Source organism: Chiloscyllium punctatum, chromosome 12 (assembly GCF_047496795.1).
Source record: "Chiloscyllium punctatum isolate Juve2018m chromosome 12, sChiPun1.3, whole genome shotgun sequence".
Classification (NCBI taxonomy): Eukaryota; Metazoa; Chordata; class Chondrichthyes; order Orectolobiformes; family Hemiscylliidae; genus Chiloscyllium; species Chiloscyllium punctatum.
Genome location: NC_092750.1, coordinates 5,069,334 through 5,088,488, shown reverse-complemented (window position 1 = coordinate 5,088,488; position 19,155 = coordinate 5,069,334). Strand labels below are relative to the sequence as shown.

The 19,155-nt window shown below is 42.4% G+C and overlaps 1 protein-coding gene across 1 annotated transcript in view; it reads left to right on the top strand.

Annotated features, from left to right (window-relative positions):
* rab7a (RAB7a, member RAS oncogene family) overlaps positions 1-18,260 on the top strand; it is a 52,247-nt gene extending 33,987 nt beyond the window's left edge. Inside the window, exons 3-6 of the mRNA XM_072581785.1 lie at positions 9,610-9,736; positions 13,253-13,471; positions 14,755-14,883; positions 17,228-18,260. Of these exons, the coding sequence (XP_072437886.1) occupies positions 9,610-9,736; positions 13,253-13,471; positions 14,755-14,883; positions 17,228-17,323 (571 nt within the window). The 3' untranslated portion in view covers positions 17,324-18,260. The remainder of the gene's footprint in view (positions 1-9,609; positions 9,737-13,252; positions 13,472-14,754; positions 14,884-17,227) is intronic.
* Positions 18,261-19,155: the final 895 nt, after the last annotated feature.

Here is a 19,155-nt window from a genome sequence, read left to right as displayed (position 1 = left end):
AACTTTCCAAATTTCTAGTCTCCACTCTGGCATGTGGGTACTGAATCAGTAATATGAAGAGCACAGATTGTGTACACCAAGCCATGTGTTTCAATGCAAGAAACATTATGTACTTCAATGATGACTAGGAGATGGACATGAGGAAGAATCAAGAGTTCAGGATGTTCTCCATCTGAGCTGAAAGTGGTGGTGTAAGGAGGCTTCACTGTTTGAGCCTTGGTCAAATTGAATGCCACTTGTGGCTGAAGTCACAATCTCTAGTGGCACCTGATTAGAAGCCACTCCCCCAAAAATGGGAGTGCTGTAACCTGAGACCAAGAGCTGGCCTGTGTTTAACCATCCTGGTCTGGGATGGTATCTCACCAACTGAAGTGAGACAAACCCAGACCTCCTGGCTCAAGTAGAGATGCTGTCATGATGACTAGACTAAGCTTAAAGTTGAATGCATATCAGCAGGAAATTAATGTGATAAACAGCCCTCCTTTCAGTAACTGAGCCAATTGCCCTGTCACTATTTGAAAGAGCTAGTACTTGAATGTAGGTGTCTAACATGTGCCTGACTCTCCTGAAAGGTGTCAAGAACTGCCACCTTGAACCAGCCCAATCCATGGGAGTAGATACACCCACTTCAGGTTTTAGGATTTTGACCCCAGCAACAGTGGAAAAACACCTGAGGTTTCCAAACTTGCATATGTACCCATACATCTGCCCTCCTAGGTGGTAGCAGTGAGCTTGTATCTTCAAATGCAGTGACTTCTATAGACCTCAGATGTGACTGGTCTGATCTGGTACTCAAAGCAATATTAGTGATATGCCAACTGTTTGGAACCTGTGATCATACAAAAGATTCTAGGCATTTAATCATACAATTTACTGGAGAAATATTTGTGTACTTTCAGGATTTGGCTGTGGTGTTATGTAAATGCTGTACAAAGTCCAGTAAGAACTGGCATTCTCTCCAACTGTGTAGCTGACTTGATATCTTCTGTGGAAAGCTACAGATTATGAAAGAGCTTTTGCTGTGTCCTGTACTTCAGCTGTAACTAGAGCTGCAGCTTGCACAAACAAATCTGACGTCATGCCTTCAAGCCCAGTGAAACAAGTGGTGCATAATAAAATGGATAGTGGCACTAAAAGATTCAATGAATTGTTCCCACTTCAAGTGTCTGTAAACGCCAGCATAATCATGTGCCATAGCTGTTTAAAAACTTCATTTTTAATGGGTAAAATGTAACAATTTACCTGCTTGTGTTGTCAATTGGTGGTTAATCAACAGCTGACTTGTTCTCTCCAAGTGGGTGGGAATGTGTAAAACTGCAATTTCAAACAGTGGAATAGAACATTAAAACTATTTGGCTTGGCAGAAAGTCAGTGCTATAACCAACTGCCACCAGTGGTAAACATTTCTCATGCACTAAATTTCATAAACAGTTGCAAGATTTTTACTGTCCAAGCTTGGTGATCCCAAAATATCCATGTCATCAAATTTATTTGGTCTACTAACAGCAAAAAGCTTAGCTTTTAAACCCTTGGGTTGCTTCTACAATTAAAATATAAGGTGTGAAACAGTTGAAGTATAATTCAGTTGGTATCTTGACTCCTACACTAATTTGTCAGAAACCAGTTTTCTTTACAAAACCAGTCTTCACTTAATCTAATTTCATTTCCTATCTTTCAAGTGTCTGACTCCATAATTTTCTGACCTTAAATACAGCCATAAAGTAACACTTTTTTTTTTCCACGGAGCTGCAAAGTCCTCTTTAGAAATCAATTGCTACTGTTCAGCCCTCCAGGTAAAATTTCTCATAATCCACAATTTAAATTCTAAAACTAAGTGGACTGTTAAAACTGCAGTAAATCAAAGTTCAAATTACCTGATGTATTTGCATCCTTAAGGTAACTAATACTCCAGATGTTGACCATGCCTATATAGTTGAAGCACATGACTCTGCACAGTACTCTAGAAGTCACACCAACATCCTGTTTAAAACCTCCATGACCTCACTCTTGTACTCGGTGATCTAAACAATGAAGGAAAGCATACTGAACACTGCATACTATACAAAATGATTCTCCTAGGCTCCTGTTTGCCACCTTCTCTGGTAGGCATGGGGAATGCTGGATGACTAGAGAAATTGAGGCTTTCCAGGAAAATGTCAGGTATAGATAGGATCAAGTGAATCTCTGAAAGTACATGGGCAGTAGGGAGTATTATTGTGCCCTGATTTTCCCCTCAATGGGACATAACTTTGGCATGGTGTTAAGGAGCATCAAGGGGATTCAATAATAAATGAAGAACAGGAATAGAGAGAATAGGCCCCATTAAAGATCACTGGGTTGACTGGAACTGCCAGACAGGTGCCATACTCATTTAAGTATTTTGAAACTTCTCAATGTGGAGAGGACATTGGAGAGGGGGACAGGGAGTGCATCCACATCCTCTAGACAAGGAGCTGTATATCTTTAAACCTGACCTTACTGGGTATACCCTAAATTTTGTAGCCAGCTAGGGAACTGACTAGCTGGCTCCTCAGGTTTATACAATCCATGCTGACCGGTGCGGTGCCAAAAGACTGGAGGCTGGCTAATGAATGCAATGTTTAAGATGTTAAGGAAAAGTTAGGAACTATAGACCAGTGAGCTTGACATCAGTGGTGACATGTAGGGTTTACATCTTTCACCAAGTGTACAGCATGGAAACAGACCCTTTGATCCAGAGATTCCAATCTAGTCCCACCTGCCAGCTCCTGGCCCATATCTCCAAACCCTTCCTATGCATCTACCCATCCAGAATGCCTTTTTTAAACATTGCAATTGTACCAGCCTCTACTACTTCCTCCAGCAGCTCATTCCATACATGTACCACCCTCTAAGGGCCAACTTTTTTCCAGTCTCTATCTTCCCCCTCCCCTTAAATCTATGCCCCCTAGTTCTTGACTCCCTGACCCCAGGGGGGAAAAACTGTCTATTTATCCTACCATGCTTCCCATGACTTTGTAAACATCTAAGGTCACTCCTCAACCTAGACTCCAGGGAAAACAGCCCCAGCCTATTCAACCCCTCAACTCCTCCAACCCTGGCAACATCCTTTTTAAATCTTTTCTGAACCATTTCAAGTTTCTCAGCATCCTTCCAATAGGAAGGAGACCAGAATTGCACAGAATATTCCAACAGTGGCCTAATCAATGTCATATACAGCCACAACATGACCCAACTCCAGTCCTCCATACTCTGACCAATAAAGGAAAGCATACCAAATGCCTTCACTATCTACCTGTGACGCTCTCCTTTCAAGGAGCTATGAACCTGCACTCCAAGGTCTTTGTTCAGCAGCACTCCCTAGGACCTTGCCATCAAGGTGTATAAGTCCACTAAGATTTGATTTCCTGAAATGCAGCACCTCACACTTATCTGAATTAAACTCCATCTACCATTTATCAGCCCATTGGTCCATCTGGTCAAGATCCTGTTGTAAGCGGAGGGAACCCTCTTTACTGTCCACTACACCTATTTTGGTGTCATCTGCTAACTTATTAACTGTACCTCTTGTGCTCTCATCCAAATCCATTGAAGTCCATAGATTGCACCAACTGCTCTGCCCTCATCAATCCTCTTTGAGCTTTTTGAAGAGTAACAATCAAGCTTGAGACATTTCCCCACAAAGCCATGTTGACTATCCCTAATCAGTCCTTGCCTTTCCAAATACATATGCATCCTGTCCCTCAGGATTTCCTCCAACTTACCCACCACTGTCAGGCTCACTGGTCTATAGTTCCCTGGCTTGTCCTTATGACCTTTCTTAAACAGTAGTACCACATTTGTCAACCTCCAGTCTTCCAGCACCTCACCTGAGTATTGATACAAATATCTCAGCAAGAGGCAAGGGCCTTCCACATCCATCAAAGTTTTTTACTTGCACATCCACAATATCATTGTATCCGATGCGATCTCCTCTACATTTGGGGAGACTGGATGCCTCCTAGCAGAGCACTTTAGGGAACATCTCCAGGACACCTGCACCAATCAACCCACCCCCCCCCCCCCCCCCCCCGGGCCAACATTTCAACTTTTTTTTCTCCCCCCCCCCCCCCCCCCCCCTCCTCCCTCTGCCAAGGAGATGGAGGTCCTGGGCCTCCACTGCTGCTCCCTCCCCACCAGACATCTGGAGGAAGAACGCCTCATCTTCTGCCTCAGAGCACTTCAACCCCAGGGCATCAATGTGGACTTCAACAGTTTCCTCACTTTCCCCTTCTTCCCCCACCTCACCCTAGTTCTAAACTTCCAGCTCAGCACTGTCCCCATGACTTGTCTGGACTTGTCCTACCTGCCTATCTCCTTTTCCACCTATCCACTCCACCCTCTCCTCCCTGATCTATCGCCTTCATCCTCTTCCCCCAATCACCCATTGTACTCTATGCTACTTTCTCCCCACCCCCACCTCTAGTTTATCTCCACACTCTAGGCTCAGTGCCTTTATTCCTGATGAAGAGCTTTTGCCCAAAACATCGATTTCGAAGCTCCTTGGATGCTGCCTGAACTATGTTCTTCTAGCACCACTAATCTAGCAATCCTTTCTCTAGCTTCCCACAGTTCTAGGGTACACGTGATCAGGTCCTGGGGATTTATGCACTTTTGTGCATTTTAAGACATCCAGCACTTCCTCCTGTAATAGGGGCACTTCAAGATGTCACCATCCATTTCCCTACAGTCTAATCTTCCATATCCTTTTCCACAGTTGGTATTCCCCCATTTTCTGCAGTTCCACTCAAAGGCCACCTTGCTGATCTTTTGAGGGGCCCTATTCTCATTACCTTTTTTTTGTCCTTTAATGCCTTTTAAAGAGTTTTAAAAATACAATGGTTTTTTTGGAGTAGTTGGCATGGCTTTGGGAAATCCTAGATCTCTAACTTGGGTTTCTTGAAGTGACGGTGGGCTAAGAACAAGCCAGTTGTCTGCAGAACTCTTAAGTAGACAGAAGGTTGCTTTTTGGACTAGAAGCTGACAGGACTTTGATCTAATGGGCTGAGGAATAGTAGTTCCTGGTCTCTGGATAAATGAGGCACTGCTCATTGGAAGGGCCAATCAGGACAGGATTTGTATACATAAATGGTGAGGCCCTGGGGAGTGTTGCTGAGATTTTGGTATGCAGGTTCATACTTGAGTGGAGACACAGAATCATGAAGAATGCATTTGGTATGCTTGCCTGATTGGTCAGTGTCTAAGAATTGGGTGATCATGTTGTGAGAGTGGCTGCTTGAAATACTGCATTCAATTCTAGCCTCCTTCCTATAGGAGAATGTTGAACTTTGATCAGAAAAGATTTGACATGTTGCCTGAATTGTTGGTTTCAGCTAAGGAGAGGTTGAATTAACTCTCACTTTGTTGGAGGCTGAGGGTGACCTTTTTTAAAAGCCCTATAAATTAGGGCATGGATAAGGTAAATAGTCAAAGTCTGTCTTCAGGGTAGGGGATTCAAAAACCTAAAGTGCATAGGTCTTTAGCTTCCCCTCATCTTAAACCTAAGGGGCAACATTTTAAGAAGGTGGTGCATGTATGGAATGAGCTGCCAGAGGAGGTAGATGCTAGTAAAATTACAGCACTTTAAAGGCATGTGGGTGGGCACATGAACAGGAAGGGTTGAAGGATATGGACTAAATGCTGGCTCAGTTTGGAAATCTCTTCAGGTATGGAGAAGTTGGACTAGAGATCTGTAGCACGAACAGACACCTATCTTCCTTGTCACTTCAAGATATCAGTTCTGTCTGGCCAACCTCCAAGCTTGCTGCATTGTTCCAGCAAAACACAATGCAAACTAAAAGCACCTCCACTTCCAATGGGAACCCTGAAGTGCTCTGGAGTTTTACTTTTAAAGCTGAGTGCCTTTTTCTCCTTGTGCTTTCCCCTAATCCCCATATACTAGACCTTGTTTTTACACTACCCATTGTCAGTGACTAATATTCATCTCCTCCAAACTGATCTTCGCAACTAAACTTGACAGATAGTAGTGGTCAACATTTTCCCTTTGGGGCAAACATTTCTGCCTTCTCACTCTGCACCTATCTTCAAAGAAACTAATGGTAGCTAGGAAAAGTTCTGAAGGGTCACTGGACCTACCAGTCTAGAGTTTGATTTTTGTTTTCCAGCATACAGTTTGAGGTTTTGTTTGCCTGTGTACAGGCTTTCTGATCAACTAATGCTAATCTAGCTGTAGCAGAACAGCTGCACTAGATCCAGCAAGTTCTGGAGCGCATCTATATATACTACTGCCAAAATGTGGACTGGAAGCATAACCACTGTAGTATCCAGTGCCTCTAGTGTCTTTAGTCAGTTCAGCTAACTGAACTTGAATCTGTGGTCTTCCATTCTCTGGAGACCAAGAATGGAATATCCAGCCAGAAATGCTAATGCGATATTGAATGCTTTCGGAGCTCAGCCCAAAAATTCACTGGGTTAAGGATAGTCTTGGATATGCCTCTAGTGAGTTAATTGTCAACATCTTCACCCTCTTTAGAAGTTCTATGCATTAGCAGCAATGGTAATGCTATATGCCACAAGATTAATGTTGGAATAAAAGCACCCTATGAAAGCTCTGTTGCCCTTAACTTACACCAGTGCAATCCCTATGTTTTGGGTTGATCAAATGCCTTTAGGGAAGGAATTCCAGAATTAATCCAGTCACTGAAGGAATATTTCCAAATCCAAATTGTGGATGGCTTGGAGGGGGACTTGCTGGTAGTGTTTCCAGTCTGCTATCCCCTTTGAGGTGGGGTTTGCAAGGTGCAGTCATAATCCTTGAATTTCTGTAGTACACACTTCTGCTATAATCAGAACTAGAAATTTGTGGTGCCAATCAAGCTACTGTACTAGATAGTGTTGCACTTATCCTGACCAGTCAGGAGTATTTCATTACACCCCCATCTGAACATAACATAGAAGCACAGTACAGGCCCTTCAGCCCTTGGTGTTTCACCGACCTGTCATACCAATCTGAAGCCCATCTAACTACACTATATTCCATGTATGTCCATGTGCTTGTCCACTGACTAAAATGTACTTAAAGTTGACGAATTACCACTGTTGCAAAGCATTCCATACCCTTTTGACTGAGTAAAGAAACTACCTCTGGCATCTGTCCTATATCTATCACCCCTCAATTTAAAGTTATGTCCCCTTGTGCTCACTGTCACCCTACTGGGGAAAAAGCTCCCCCTGTCCACTCTATCTAACCCTCTGATCACATCTGTCACCTCTCAACCTTTTAACAAAAACAGCACCCTTTACAAGGAGAATGTGGAAGCTTTAGAATGTGGTGACCAAAACTGTACACAATACTCAAGTGCAGCTGCACCAGTTCTGTACATCTGCAGCATAACCTCATGGTTCTGGAACTCAATCCCTCTATCAATTAAAGCTAAAACACTATGCCTTAACCCGGTCAATCTGGGTGGCAACTTTTCCAGGATCTGTGTACCTGGACACAGATCTCTCTGCTCATCTACACTATCAAGAATCTTACCATTTTAGCCCAGTACTCTGCATTTCAGTTACTGATTAGTCTAGATGGTGAACTGGTTTTAGGAGTCTGTGTACTGGCTGCAGTATTCCTAGCCTGACCTACTGTAGCTACTTCAATGGAGTCCAGCTGACTTTCTGGCCAGAACCTGAGGCATCAATAGGGGATTCTGATAGTAATTGAATGAGGTGTAGTTGGATGCAGGTTCCTGGCATTTGTAGCATGAATGTTCATTGCCACTTGTCAACCCAAGTCCTGGATGTTCTGATCTTATTGGACTTAGTACCAAGTTGAGTGGTCCTGGACTCTTTGTAGTCATCAAACATCCCCTCTCCCCTCAGAAGCTCACTGAAACAATTGGTTAGGTTGAGTCCTTTATCCTGGAGCTGAAATGATTTAAGGTGGATCTTGAACAAATGTCCTTTTTTATAGGACAGTCTTGAGGCCATAACTAGTGAGGTAGGCTCAAAACTTCTGTCCGAATGCAGTGGAGGTAGAATCAGTCAATGCTCAAAAATTGAGCTTTCTGGGAAGCCAGCAGGAAAGTATAGCTGGTCTTAAATGGCAGAATGGACCTGACAGGCTAAACTGCCTAATCCTACTCTTGGTTCCATTCATCAGTGGGACAACCTGGGTGATGTCTGGGACACTTAAGTGGATCTGTATAATGACTAGTTTTTTGACTAGGCTGAGACTGATTCCACAGTCTCCATACTGAGTGGGAACAACAACCTGTTTCCAGTATTTGCCAGGTGGTCAGTCTAGTTTCATTCCAAATCTCTCTTCAGGCAACTAGTGCTGTGGGTCTTGGACTTTAGCAGGTTGTTGTGGTTCTGTTCACTGAGCTGGGAATTTGTGGTGCAGATGTGTTGTCCCCTGTTTAGGTGACATCCTCAGTGATTGGGAGCCTCCTGTGAAGCACATGTTTCCTCTAGCATTGTGGCTTGTCTCTGCAACTTGTGGTTGTCAGCTGCAGTGGCTGGTATATTGGGTCCACGTTGTGTTTGCAGCTCATTCAGATTATAACAACAATCAACAAACTCATGGACCTGGACCCAATATACCAGCTACTCCAGCAGACAACTGGAAGCAGCAGAGACCAAACACTCTAAATGCTGGAGGAAACAGAAGCACCTCACAGGAGGCTCCCACTTGGGGTGTCACCAAGATGGGACAAAACATCTGCAACAAATTCCCAGCTTGGCAAACAGAACCACAACTAGCACCTGAGCTACAAATCTCTTTGAACTTTTAGCAGGTGACTGGATTGCCTAACTGCTACTCTGCCTTGCCTCCCCTGTTCTGAAATGACTGATTTTAGTCTGCCACAGCAAATCACAAATTGTCAATTGAAATGCAGTTTCATTTTAGTCAGTTATTCATTCCTTTCCCTAATTTTAATGTGAAAGTTGAATGACAAGGGTAGTCTAATAACTTGAAATAAAGCTGGGTGCTGCCTCTTCAGGTAAAGTCACCTGATGAAGGGGCAGTGTTCCAAGCTTGAGTTCAAACCTGTTTAGACTAAACCTGGTCACATTATCTTGTCCACCTCAGTCTGATATCACACTTGTGCTTAATCTTGATCCACTACCCGCACCCCCCCCTTTCCCTCTTCCAAATAGGAAGTGGTCACTGCTGCCTCATGGTCTTGTCTCTGAGATCACAATCCTATCTCAACACAACACAAACAGGTCTGGTATAGCTTTTTCTATTATCTCCCAATCTGTTCTAAGATTACCCTAATCTTCCTCATTATCTCTTACCAATCTGACTCTTCCCACTTTTGTCATTGGCTTTAAGGCCTCATGTCACCCTTTCAGAATGCTGTGCTCCACTCTGCCATGTGGTTGTCACTTGAGGGAATGTAGAGGCCACAAATGCAGTCTATCACTTGTTTCAAGTTAGCTGTCTTCACAAAGGGTAGCATTTAAGTCACCTTTTTTCCCAGCATTTGGTCACTGTCCAAAGTTCAAGGTTCCAGTTAACTGTCACTGAATCATTTACTGTAAATTTTGCTGTGAAACAGTTGCTATTAGCAGGAGCTGAATTTTTAATTTGAAGCAAACTGAATAATATCCCTTTTTTTTCTTCTCTAGGGTAGGGAAAACCTCCTTGATGAACCAGTATGTGAACAAAAAATTCAGTAACCAGTACAAGGCAACTATAGGTGCAGACTTTCTCACAAAGGAAGTGATGGTGGATGATCGATTGGTGACTATGCAGGTAATGCCAAACCAAATTTACTTTGCCTGCTTGGTTTATTTAGCAATAATAAAATTCACAAGGTCTCTCAGATCCTGCATGTTTTTTCTGCTCAACAAGTAAGCAGAATACTAAGCTTGGCTCCTTGCAGTCAGTTCAGTGAATTTTGGGTCTGGTTGCTATTAGATACATCCTTCAAATTTTCCTCCAGTTCTAAAATCTCCAGCTAACTGAGGACCCTTTCAAATTGAAAGCCTGTATGATACTAAAATTTAATGGCAAAACCAGGAAAAGCTACTTTTTAGAAGCTAGTAGAGTGACATGAGGGAGAAGGCTAGGAATGGTAAAATACTTTTTTCCATAAAAGTGGAAATCCATTAGTCCCTGTAAGCTTTCTCAATTGGTCTCATCCACTCAAGAAATTACAGGTGCTGTTACTAAATAGCTGAGCTTCAAGTCAAAGTACACTTTGAGGGGACTGGAAGCTGACTAGTGTCTTGGAACTGATCGCCTGCATACTGTGAAGTTGCTGCAGAAGATTGAGTGCATCTATTTTGCCACCAGAAAAATAAGACTGGCAGCCGCTAATTTCTTTAAAGAAAATACACTGATTTAACTAAACAGATGTTTAACTTTTGTGAACTAATCTTGTTACAAGCTCGGCATGAGCCAATAGACCCTTTCCTAAAGGGCAGAGATAAAGCTGCTCTCATTGGGGAAAATAATAGGAATAATTGGTCAGCTTGCAGCCAAGTCTCCCTTTGGTTGACTGAGGGCCACCAATTGCTAAAACCAATATTTGGCCTTTAAGGACTCTGGTGAAATGGTCAGTAAACTTCCAGAGTAGGAATACAAATTTGCCTCCATCTTAACAGGTTACCCTGCAATCTGAGTTTGTCAAGTTTGAATTTGACTTCTGTTGAACTTAATTCTCCAGCTGTTTGGAGAAATTAGAATTTTTCAAGTTTCCCAAGAGGGCAGACAAAAGGCCTGCTGTCAAATCACTGACTTTTATTGAATGTGAATAACCTAGTCCCCTAATGACATTCCATGCAGTGTTGAAGTTGGATGTTTTAAGAACACTCTGGTTACATGGATGCTAATATGATAGTCACCACTAATCCAGAATCTGGTTTCCAGCATCTGCGGTAATTGTTTTTACCTCTCTAATGGTGCCCACATTCTGGCCATAGTACTGAACTGTCCCAGAAATAGTTGCACCCAAAGCCATGTTTTCCAGTACAGCTACAATACTGGCATCTGACAATGTGAAACCATCAAGCAGGACTAATTCAGCCTGGTCAACTAACACCTGATACTGCTGTCCAGTGGTGGAAAATACTTTTTAGTTACTGCTGACCTAAGCACTGCCAGCTGGCCAGCACTTATTGCTTTTCTGTAATTGCCCTTTCTGTTGATTTCTGCTACTAAGCAGTACTTGGAAATGAACAACTTGATCACTGGAGCCATTTGGTTCCTGACATTGATCAAAATGTGGGCAGTGTAGCTGAATTCAAGGTGAGGGTGATTGATCTAAATGGCAACATTCAGTAGCTCCTTTCTGCCATGTTAATCAAACTTAGTCAGGTGGGAATGTGAAGGAAAAACTGCTCTATCTCTGAAGGAAGATAGCTGTAGTTAATGGTCCCCACCATGGCTCAGGACAGTTGTCTTCAACTGTCTTCAACTATCTTCAACTGCTTCATCGATCTGAGGTCTAATGGCACTAGTAGCCCACATGCAGCAAGATCTCAACATTTTAGGCTTGAGTTCTGTAGAGTCAAATGTACAGCATGGAAACAGACCCTTCAGTCCAACCTGTCCATGCCAAACAGATATCCCAACTCCATCTAGTCCCACCTGCCAGCACCCAGCCCATTTCCCTCAAACCCTTTCTATTCACATACCCATCCAGATGCTGCCTTAAATGTTGCAGTTGTACCAGCCTCCACCACTTCCTCTGGCAGCTCATTCCATACACATACCACCCTCTGTGGAAAAAGTTGCCCCTTAGGTCTCTTTTTATATCTTTCCCCTTCACCCTAAACCTATACTGTCTAGGTGTGGACTCCCTCATCCCAAAGAAGACTGTCTATTTATCCTATCCATGCCTCAAATTTTGTAAACCTCTAAGGTCACCCCTCAACCTCTGACACTCTGGAGAAAACCACCTCAGCCTATGCAATCTCTCCATCATAGCTCAAATCTGCCAACCCTGGCAACATATCTTTTCTGAACCCTTTCAGGTTTCACAATATCTTCCTGATAGTAAGGAGACCAGAATTGTGCACAATATTCCAACAGTGGCCTAACCAATGTCCTGTACAGCCAAACCATGACTTCCCAACTCCTGTACTCCATACTCTGACCAATAAAGGAAAGCATACCAAACGCCTTCACTATCCTATCAACCTGTGACTACTTTCAATGAGCTATGAACCTGCACTCAAAGGTCTTTGTTCAGCAACACTCCCTAGGAACTTTCCATTTAAGTGTATAAGTCGTGCTAAGATTTGATTTCCCAAAATGCAGCACCTCATTTATCTGAATTAAACTCCACCTTTCGCCAGCCAGACACTTGTAACTTTACATGGTAAAATGCCATGTAATTTCAATGGTGCTACCACACTTCATAGACTACAATAACATCCTAGGGTTGACAATCTCAAACTGCCTGGATCAACTGTATAAATGCTACTAGGCAAGCTTGGAATTCTTGCCAGAACCTCCTTTGTCTCATTCTTAGCCTTGCAAAATGCTGCTTGAGTAATGGTATACTCATCTGGATGGATGCTGTTCTAGTAGCATGTGCAACTTAATGTTACAAGCCAGTGCAAAGCATGCCTTCTGGCATCCATCCATTACCTCCAACATTCACCCTCTATTGGAAGAATATAGTGCATCCTATAGAGTAGACTTGCCAAGCCTTTCAATGTGCCTTCCAGACATGCATTCTACTACCTAAAATGTCTGTATACCAATTGTCCCTGCAGGTTTTTGGTGTTGGCCAACACTACTTTCAAGTCACTGGCAAGGCCAGCACTTGTTAACTATATAACTGGCTTGCTGTAGCACTTTAGTGGATCTGGTGTCCTGTTAAGTGAAAATGGTCATCTTCCTTGCTCTACAATAGCATGAACCAGATAAGGTCTGCCCAGTCAATATTATTGAAACTCACCTTTACAAACTAATGTGATTTAAATCTAAATCCACTGTCATGGTGTTTAAACTCTCTCTCTCCCCAGTATTTTCCTGGGCTCTGAATGCCATTCCATCATACCAATAGTCTTAACCATGACCAGACAGTGGATTCAAGAATTTTTCTGTCTTTCAATCTAAAGTTTAAATTTTAATGCAAGTATTTAAACTCTCCATTTGAGTTGCATATGCCTCTGGTTGTTAAAAAATCAACCAGTGGATGAATAAATGTCTTAAATATTTGCCAGGCAATGAAAGCTTGTACATGTGGTGGGTCTAGGAATACTTTCCTAGAGATCTAAATTTTGAAGCTGTGGAATTTTAAACTTTCCCCTTTAGATCTGGGATACAGCTGGACAAGAGCGGTTTCAGTCATTGGGTGTAGCGTTCTACAGAGGAGCTGACTGCTGTGTGCTGGTCTTTGATGTAACGGCGCCTAATACGTTCAAAACTCTTGACAGCTGGAGGGATGAGTTTCTCATTCAAGCTAGTCCACGAGATCCAGAAAACTTTCCATTTGTTGTCCTTGGAAACAAGATTGATTTGGAAAACCGACAAGTATGTATAACTTTGCATTATGTATCACCAGTTAAGGTGTTGCAATCCTAAATTGCTTGATGGTTTGGTTTCCCATGTCAGTCTGGTGCTTAACCTACTAAATCTTGTCATCCCAAACACTAGACTACAAGCTGGGCTCTCCAGTTCAGCAACCTGGAGAAAGTTCAAATTCAGCAGGTCTGGCAGCATCTGGGAAGGAAGCTAATGTTTAGTGTCCAGTTCTGATTTTTTTTTTTTGAAGTCACTGAACTCCATATTTGATACTGCTAGACCTACAGATTCTCCAGTCTGATTTGTTTCTGAACTCCAGCATCTGCAGTTTGAGAATTTTCTTCTTACACCATTCACTTGTGGGTAGCCAGTGGTTAATTGTTAGGGCTGTTTATTGCTCATCAAGCCAATTCACATGGGAGTAAGAAATGGTGAGACTGGAATCTCAGCCAAACTGGCTGAATCATGCTTTTCCTACCTGAAAAGCATGTGGGTCTAATAGTTGAATCTTGTTCAGACTGGGAGTTTAATTACCACTTTGTTTAATGGGGTTTGAAATTCTCCAAGCTGCCTTGACAGGATTTGGATTTCCATTCTCTGGATAATGTGTTCAGATGCTTTGCTTGCTTTTACCTAAAATTGAAGTTTATATTCTAGATGTACAAACATATTTTTTTCCTGCAACAGGACAAACCAGGTGTTGGATCTATTTCCATGAGCCTCTGAGCAATGTTAAAAGCAGTTGAACACTAATGGACAGCAACTTTTTAAAACTTGTTTTGGTGTCCAGTCAGTTTTTTATCACTTCACTGTAGAGTCTTCATTATCTTGTCTTTGAGCCCACCCTCCCTCTAGCCTTGTGAACCAAATAGGTCACTTGAAAGACTTTCATTTGGTGTAGTGGCTTTCATGATTTCACCAATGAACTACTTTTAAAGTTTAGACACCAGTTGTAGGAAAATTGGCAGTTAAGTGTTTCAAAGGCTAATGGTTTAATCTGATTTCATGATGGATAAATATTGGTCTTGACACTAAGGATTGAATTGTGCCATGGGATATATTAAATTCCCAACAGGGTGGTGCTTCCTCAGTAGTGCACTGGGAATGTAAAGCCTTTTCTTAGTTTTAGATTCCAGGATTCAGGATTAAGTAGAACCACCTATTTGAAGGCAATAAATACAAAACTTGCATCTAAAAGCTAAACTGTCTCCCAGAGTGGAGACTGAGATTATAGCTGTCCAGATACATCTGCATGAAAGTGATACTACATGAACTTTGTTTTTCTCCTTCAGGTCACTGCAAAAAGAGCACAAGCATGGTGTCAGAGCAAAAATAATATCCCTTATTTTGAAACCAGTGCAAAAGAGGCAATAAATGTGGAACAGGCTTTTCAAACAATTGCACGGAATGCACTTAAACAGGTATGACTTGTACTTTAAAACCAGTTGCATACTATATGAAGTCACCTGGTCAGCACCACAGTTTTCAAACATGATCTATTTAGAGGCACAGTTTCTTTTTTTTTGAGGTGATCACAACTCTGGTCACTTGGACTTTGTGACCACTTCTGAAGGAATGGATGTTACATATTGGCTTATCCTTCTCCCCTAGCATTCTTAGACAAAAAGCCAAGAATCATTATGGAGAAATCAATTCAGCTAATTCCCTTGAGACAAATTGGACACTGGTCACCCTGAAATACTGCAGCAGGGTAAAAATTGGAGTGTACGTTCACTTGACTGTGTTTTCCTCAAACTATTTCCACTCAATGTGTTTGCTATCTTTGCCTAGGTGATTTTTAAAAGGGCATATCAATAGATTGAGTTTTACCAGAGGTAAAAGATCCACCCTTTATAGGAAGGAAGTCTAAAGCTTGAATTGAATATGCTATTTGTACTTCCTGATGAAGTCCCCTTCAGTGGGCCATGACTTTGACTCTTGGTTTCATTTGTCTTTTTAGTTAGTGAAATCTTTGGTCTCTAGTGGCACATTTCCCTACCTGCAACACCACCCCACACACATCCCCTCCCTCGTTTTAATCTTGTGATACTTGTCTTCCAACTATCTGCTTTGAGCAAACACTGGTGAAAGGTGTGTAATCTCTACTGCTTTTCCTTTTCAGTTTGTTCAGCATCATACCAAAGTAACCTTTGTACATAACTTCAGGCAAAATGTCTCATGCTCTCACCTATTTACAACCTGCTTAAACTGTTCCTCCTCTTGGTCCACTTTTCCAAAACATAACTCTTCCCTGCTCTCTGGTACAAGTAGCCAGTCCTCAAAGGAGTCCTATCACCGCATCTGCTTGTCTGAACATCAATTTGGGAGTTGACTACAGTGAATTAGTGATGCTGGACAAGCAGCATCCAAGGAGCAGGAAAGTTCACATTTAGGGATGAGATCATTCTTTATTTGAAGGGCTTGTGCCTGAAGTCTATTCTCCTCCAATATTGCCTGATCTGTGCTTTTCCAGCACCACACATGACTCTAATCGCCAGCATTTTTCTCACTTGGCGAATTCTGCTAGTTGCCTTTTTTATCCAGTGCTCTCCCTGCTATTCCTATTGTTTCCCTATTTTAACTAGCAGGGAAAAGAACTGTCAAACACCACTTTGAGAGGTGGGGGAAGAAGCAAGTGGCACAATTTGAAGACCCGTCTCTTTTAGAGCTACACTGAATGGAGATTTAGCATTTAATCCCAGTACAAGTGCCTAGCCAGCTGTTTTTGACATTTGAGGAATTCAGTGACATTGAAATTTTAAGTCTTGCCAAACAGCAGACTAAGTAAAATGGGCCTTGTAACAAAATCAAAGCCTATGGTGATAGGATCTCTTCCCTTTCCACCCCCCCCCTCAACATCAAGAACTTCACAAACCTTCAGCCTCTGGAGTTTAGGATTGTCTATCTGTACTGTCATTTACCACTGTACCTTTTTCCAAGTACCACTTCTGTCAACCATTCAAGGAGCTTCCACTGTGCCTCAATGGCTGCCCTTTGTACTCAAATGCAGGCAGTAAATAGCTCAAAGGGGAGAAAATTCCCAGAGACAGTCTTTACTGTAAAATAGCTATTTGCTGCCTTTGACTTTGATTAGGCATTCCAGTTGGGCAACCCTACTTTAAATTCCAATTTGTATCACCAAAGGCATGAGCTGAGTATATATCACTCAGCACCTAGTGTGCTTTATCTGACCCCAATAACTGATTAGATTAGATTAGATTACTTAGTGTGGAAACAGGCCCTTCGGCCCAACAAGTCCACACCGCCCCGCCGAAGCGTAACCCACCCATACCCCTACATCTACATCTACCCCTTTCCTAACACTACGGGCAATTTAGCCTGGCCAATTCACCTGACCTGCACATCTTTGGACTGTGGGAGGAAACCGGAGCACCCGGAGGAAACCCACGCAGACACGGGGAAAACGTGCAAACTCCACACAGTCAGTCGCCTGAGGCGGGAATTGAACCCGGGTCTCCGGCGCTGCGAGGCAGCAGTGCTAACCACTGTGCCACCGTGCTGCCCACAATCTGACTTGATAAGTTTGAATCAACATATAATTCCCTAATACAAGACTGCTTTGTTAAGCAAGTTTGCAGCAGGCTGGTTTCCCTTAAATTCCAGGGACAGAAGTGTGTGGGTACTTCAGAATTCAAAACTGTAGTGAATGTTCCTATGCATGTTAAGTGACTCTGGATTAGGCTTTTAAGTTATTCAAACAAGATTTATTAAATGTAGTCTAAACCATAATTTAATTTTTCCTAGGAAACTGAAGTGGAACTCTACAATGAATTTCCAGAACCAATCAAACTAGACAAGAATGACCGGGCAAAGACTCCAGCAGAGAGCTGCAGCTGCTGAGTGGGTGGGAAAGTTTCCTCAAATTAGGCCTTTGACACCAGTCCTCACCCCTGCCCTTTCCCTTCCCTCAACCAACCACAAGCCAAGATTCCATTGTGCACACTGCGTAGTGCCCTCTGTGCACAAGGAAGAGTTGCATCTCATTAGCAGAGCTGTTGTATAACTGGTAGTAACATTGGAAGGAAACTAATGTATACTGAACAAAGTTTATTGTTTGAAGACCCATGTTTTACAATTGTACTGTAAAATGAATGATTAAATGATTTTTAAAATCTGTTCTGTCTAAAAGGTGAGAACTGGAGATGACCAGTGCTCTTTCTCCCAATCTTCAAAGTCCATTTTTTTGAACTGTTCTTGGAGATAATTGAGGGAAAGTCATCTTGCTGTGGATTATGTTCATCCTGTTCCTTTATCTGCTCCCTATTTAGTGTTGCACATTGCCTCCCAGTTCATGGTGACCTCATTTGAAACACCATTTACTTTGAACTGATTTTTGGGACAAGGAATAAAATGCTCAATGAGCACCAGCAATTCATGGGAGATGGTATGACCAGGCCATACTTTTATTGGCAATTAAAAGTAAATGACTTCAGTCCAATATTCCAAAAAATACATCAATTGCTTAATCTTTGCATCTGGGTTTTCAGTTTATAAGTGTTCTTAAATTTGATTTACTTATGCTTTGAAGTACTGTATGCAAAAATCAGTATTAAAGTCAACTTGTTTTGCCTGCAGCTACCCACAGAAGATTAGTAACATGAAGTTACTGCTGAACAGACTTCATGTCTGGTACTAGTGACTCTTTGCCAAAGTTGCTAGTCTTGCTTCTTAGCTTTAAATTACACTTCCATCTACTTCCTGCAAAGGTTCACGTTATAGTAAATGGGATAAATTTCTGTAATCATGAGGATATTGCCAATAAATAGAACAGGAGTGACTTTGTTTCTTTTTTTTGTCTCTTCAGATGTATGGTTTTGGTCTATTTTTTGCTTCATCCAGACAATTTCCCCCTTCTCCCAAACCCCAACTCAACCCAGGTTTTGCCTATCTTGAATTCTCATAACTACCTTGCTTCTGTTTTCCATACTATCTAGTTAACATTGGTTCAGAGTCAGTTGGTCATGGGGATCCATACCTGTGACTAGTGTAGGGGGAAGCATTGACTTACTGCAGTTTGTTCCAGGCCACCCAAGTTAATGAGCCTTGTGTTACTAGGTACAACTGGAGCCAGATCTGTGCAATCCAAGTTAATGACCAATTTGCTATCCTCGAAGTATTGTATGTAACTTTCCACAGCAAGCAACTTGCTGTAGGCTATTTGTGTGCTTAACTTTTCTTCCCAGTCTGAGAAGGGAGTGACCAGCAGAAGGTAGCTGTACACCTGTCCCTTGGTACCAATCACAGGTTCTGCAGAGAATAGAAATTAGGCAGGAGGTTCTCAAGGCTAGTAATATCCAAATTGCACCAGTGCCATGGGCTAGTCAGTAGGAAAAGATAGGGCAAACAAATGCCCAGCTAAGGAGCAAGGGCTCACATCTTGGACCACTGGGACTTTAGGGGGAAGAAGTCCCATGGAAGGGAACCAATACCCTGATGGGGAGACTCACCAGTACTGAGGCTTCCCACTAAAGGGATATGTGGGACATAAAGATGGTGTGAAAAGAACACTGAGGCTGCTAAAGTAGATATGGGGAGCAAGTTAATCAAGGTGGGCAAGAGCAGAGAATGAGGTCTGATTTTAACTGTATTAATAATGCAAGGGGTATGGTCATGGTTGGGAATGGGATATCATAGCTATTACAATGTGGTTCAGGGAGGGGGTATAGATGTTT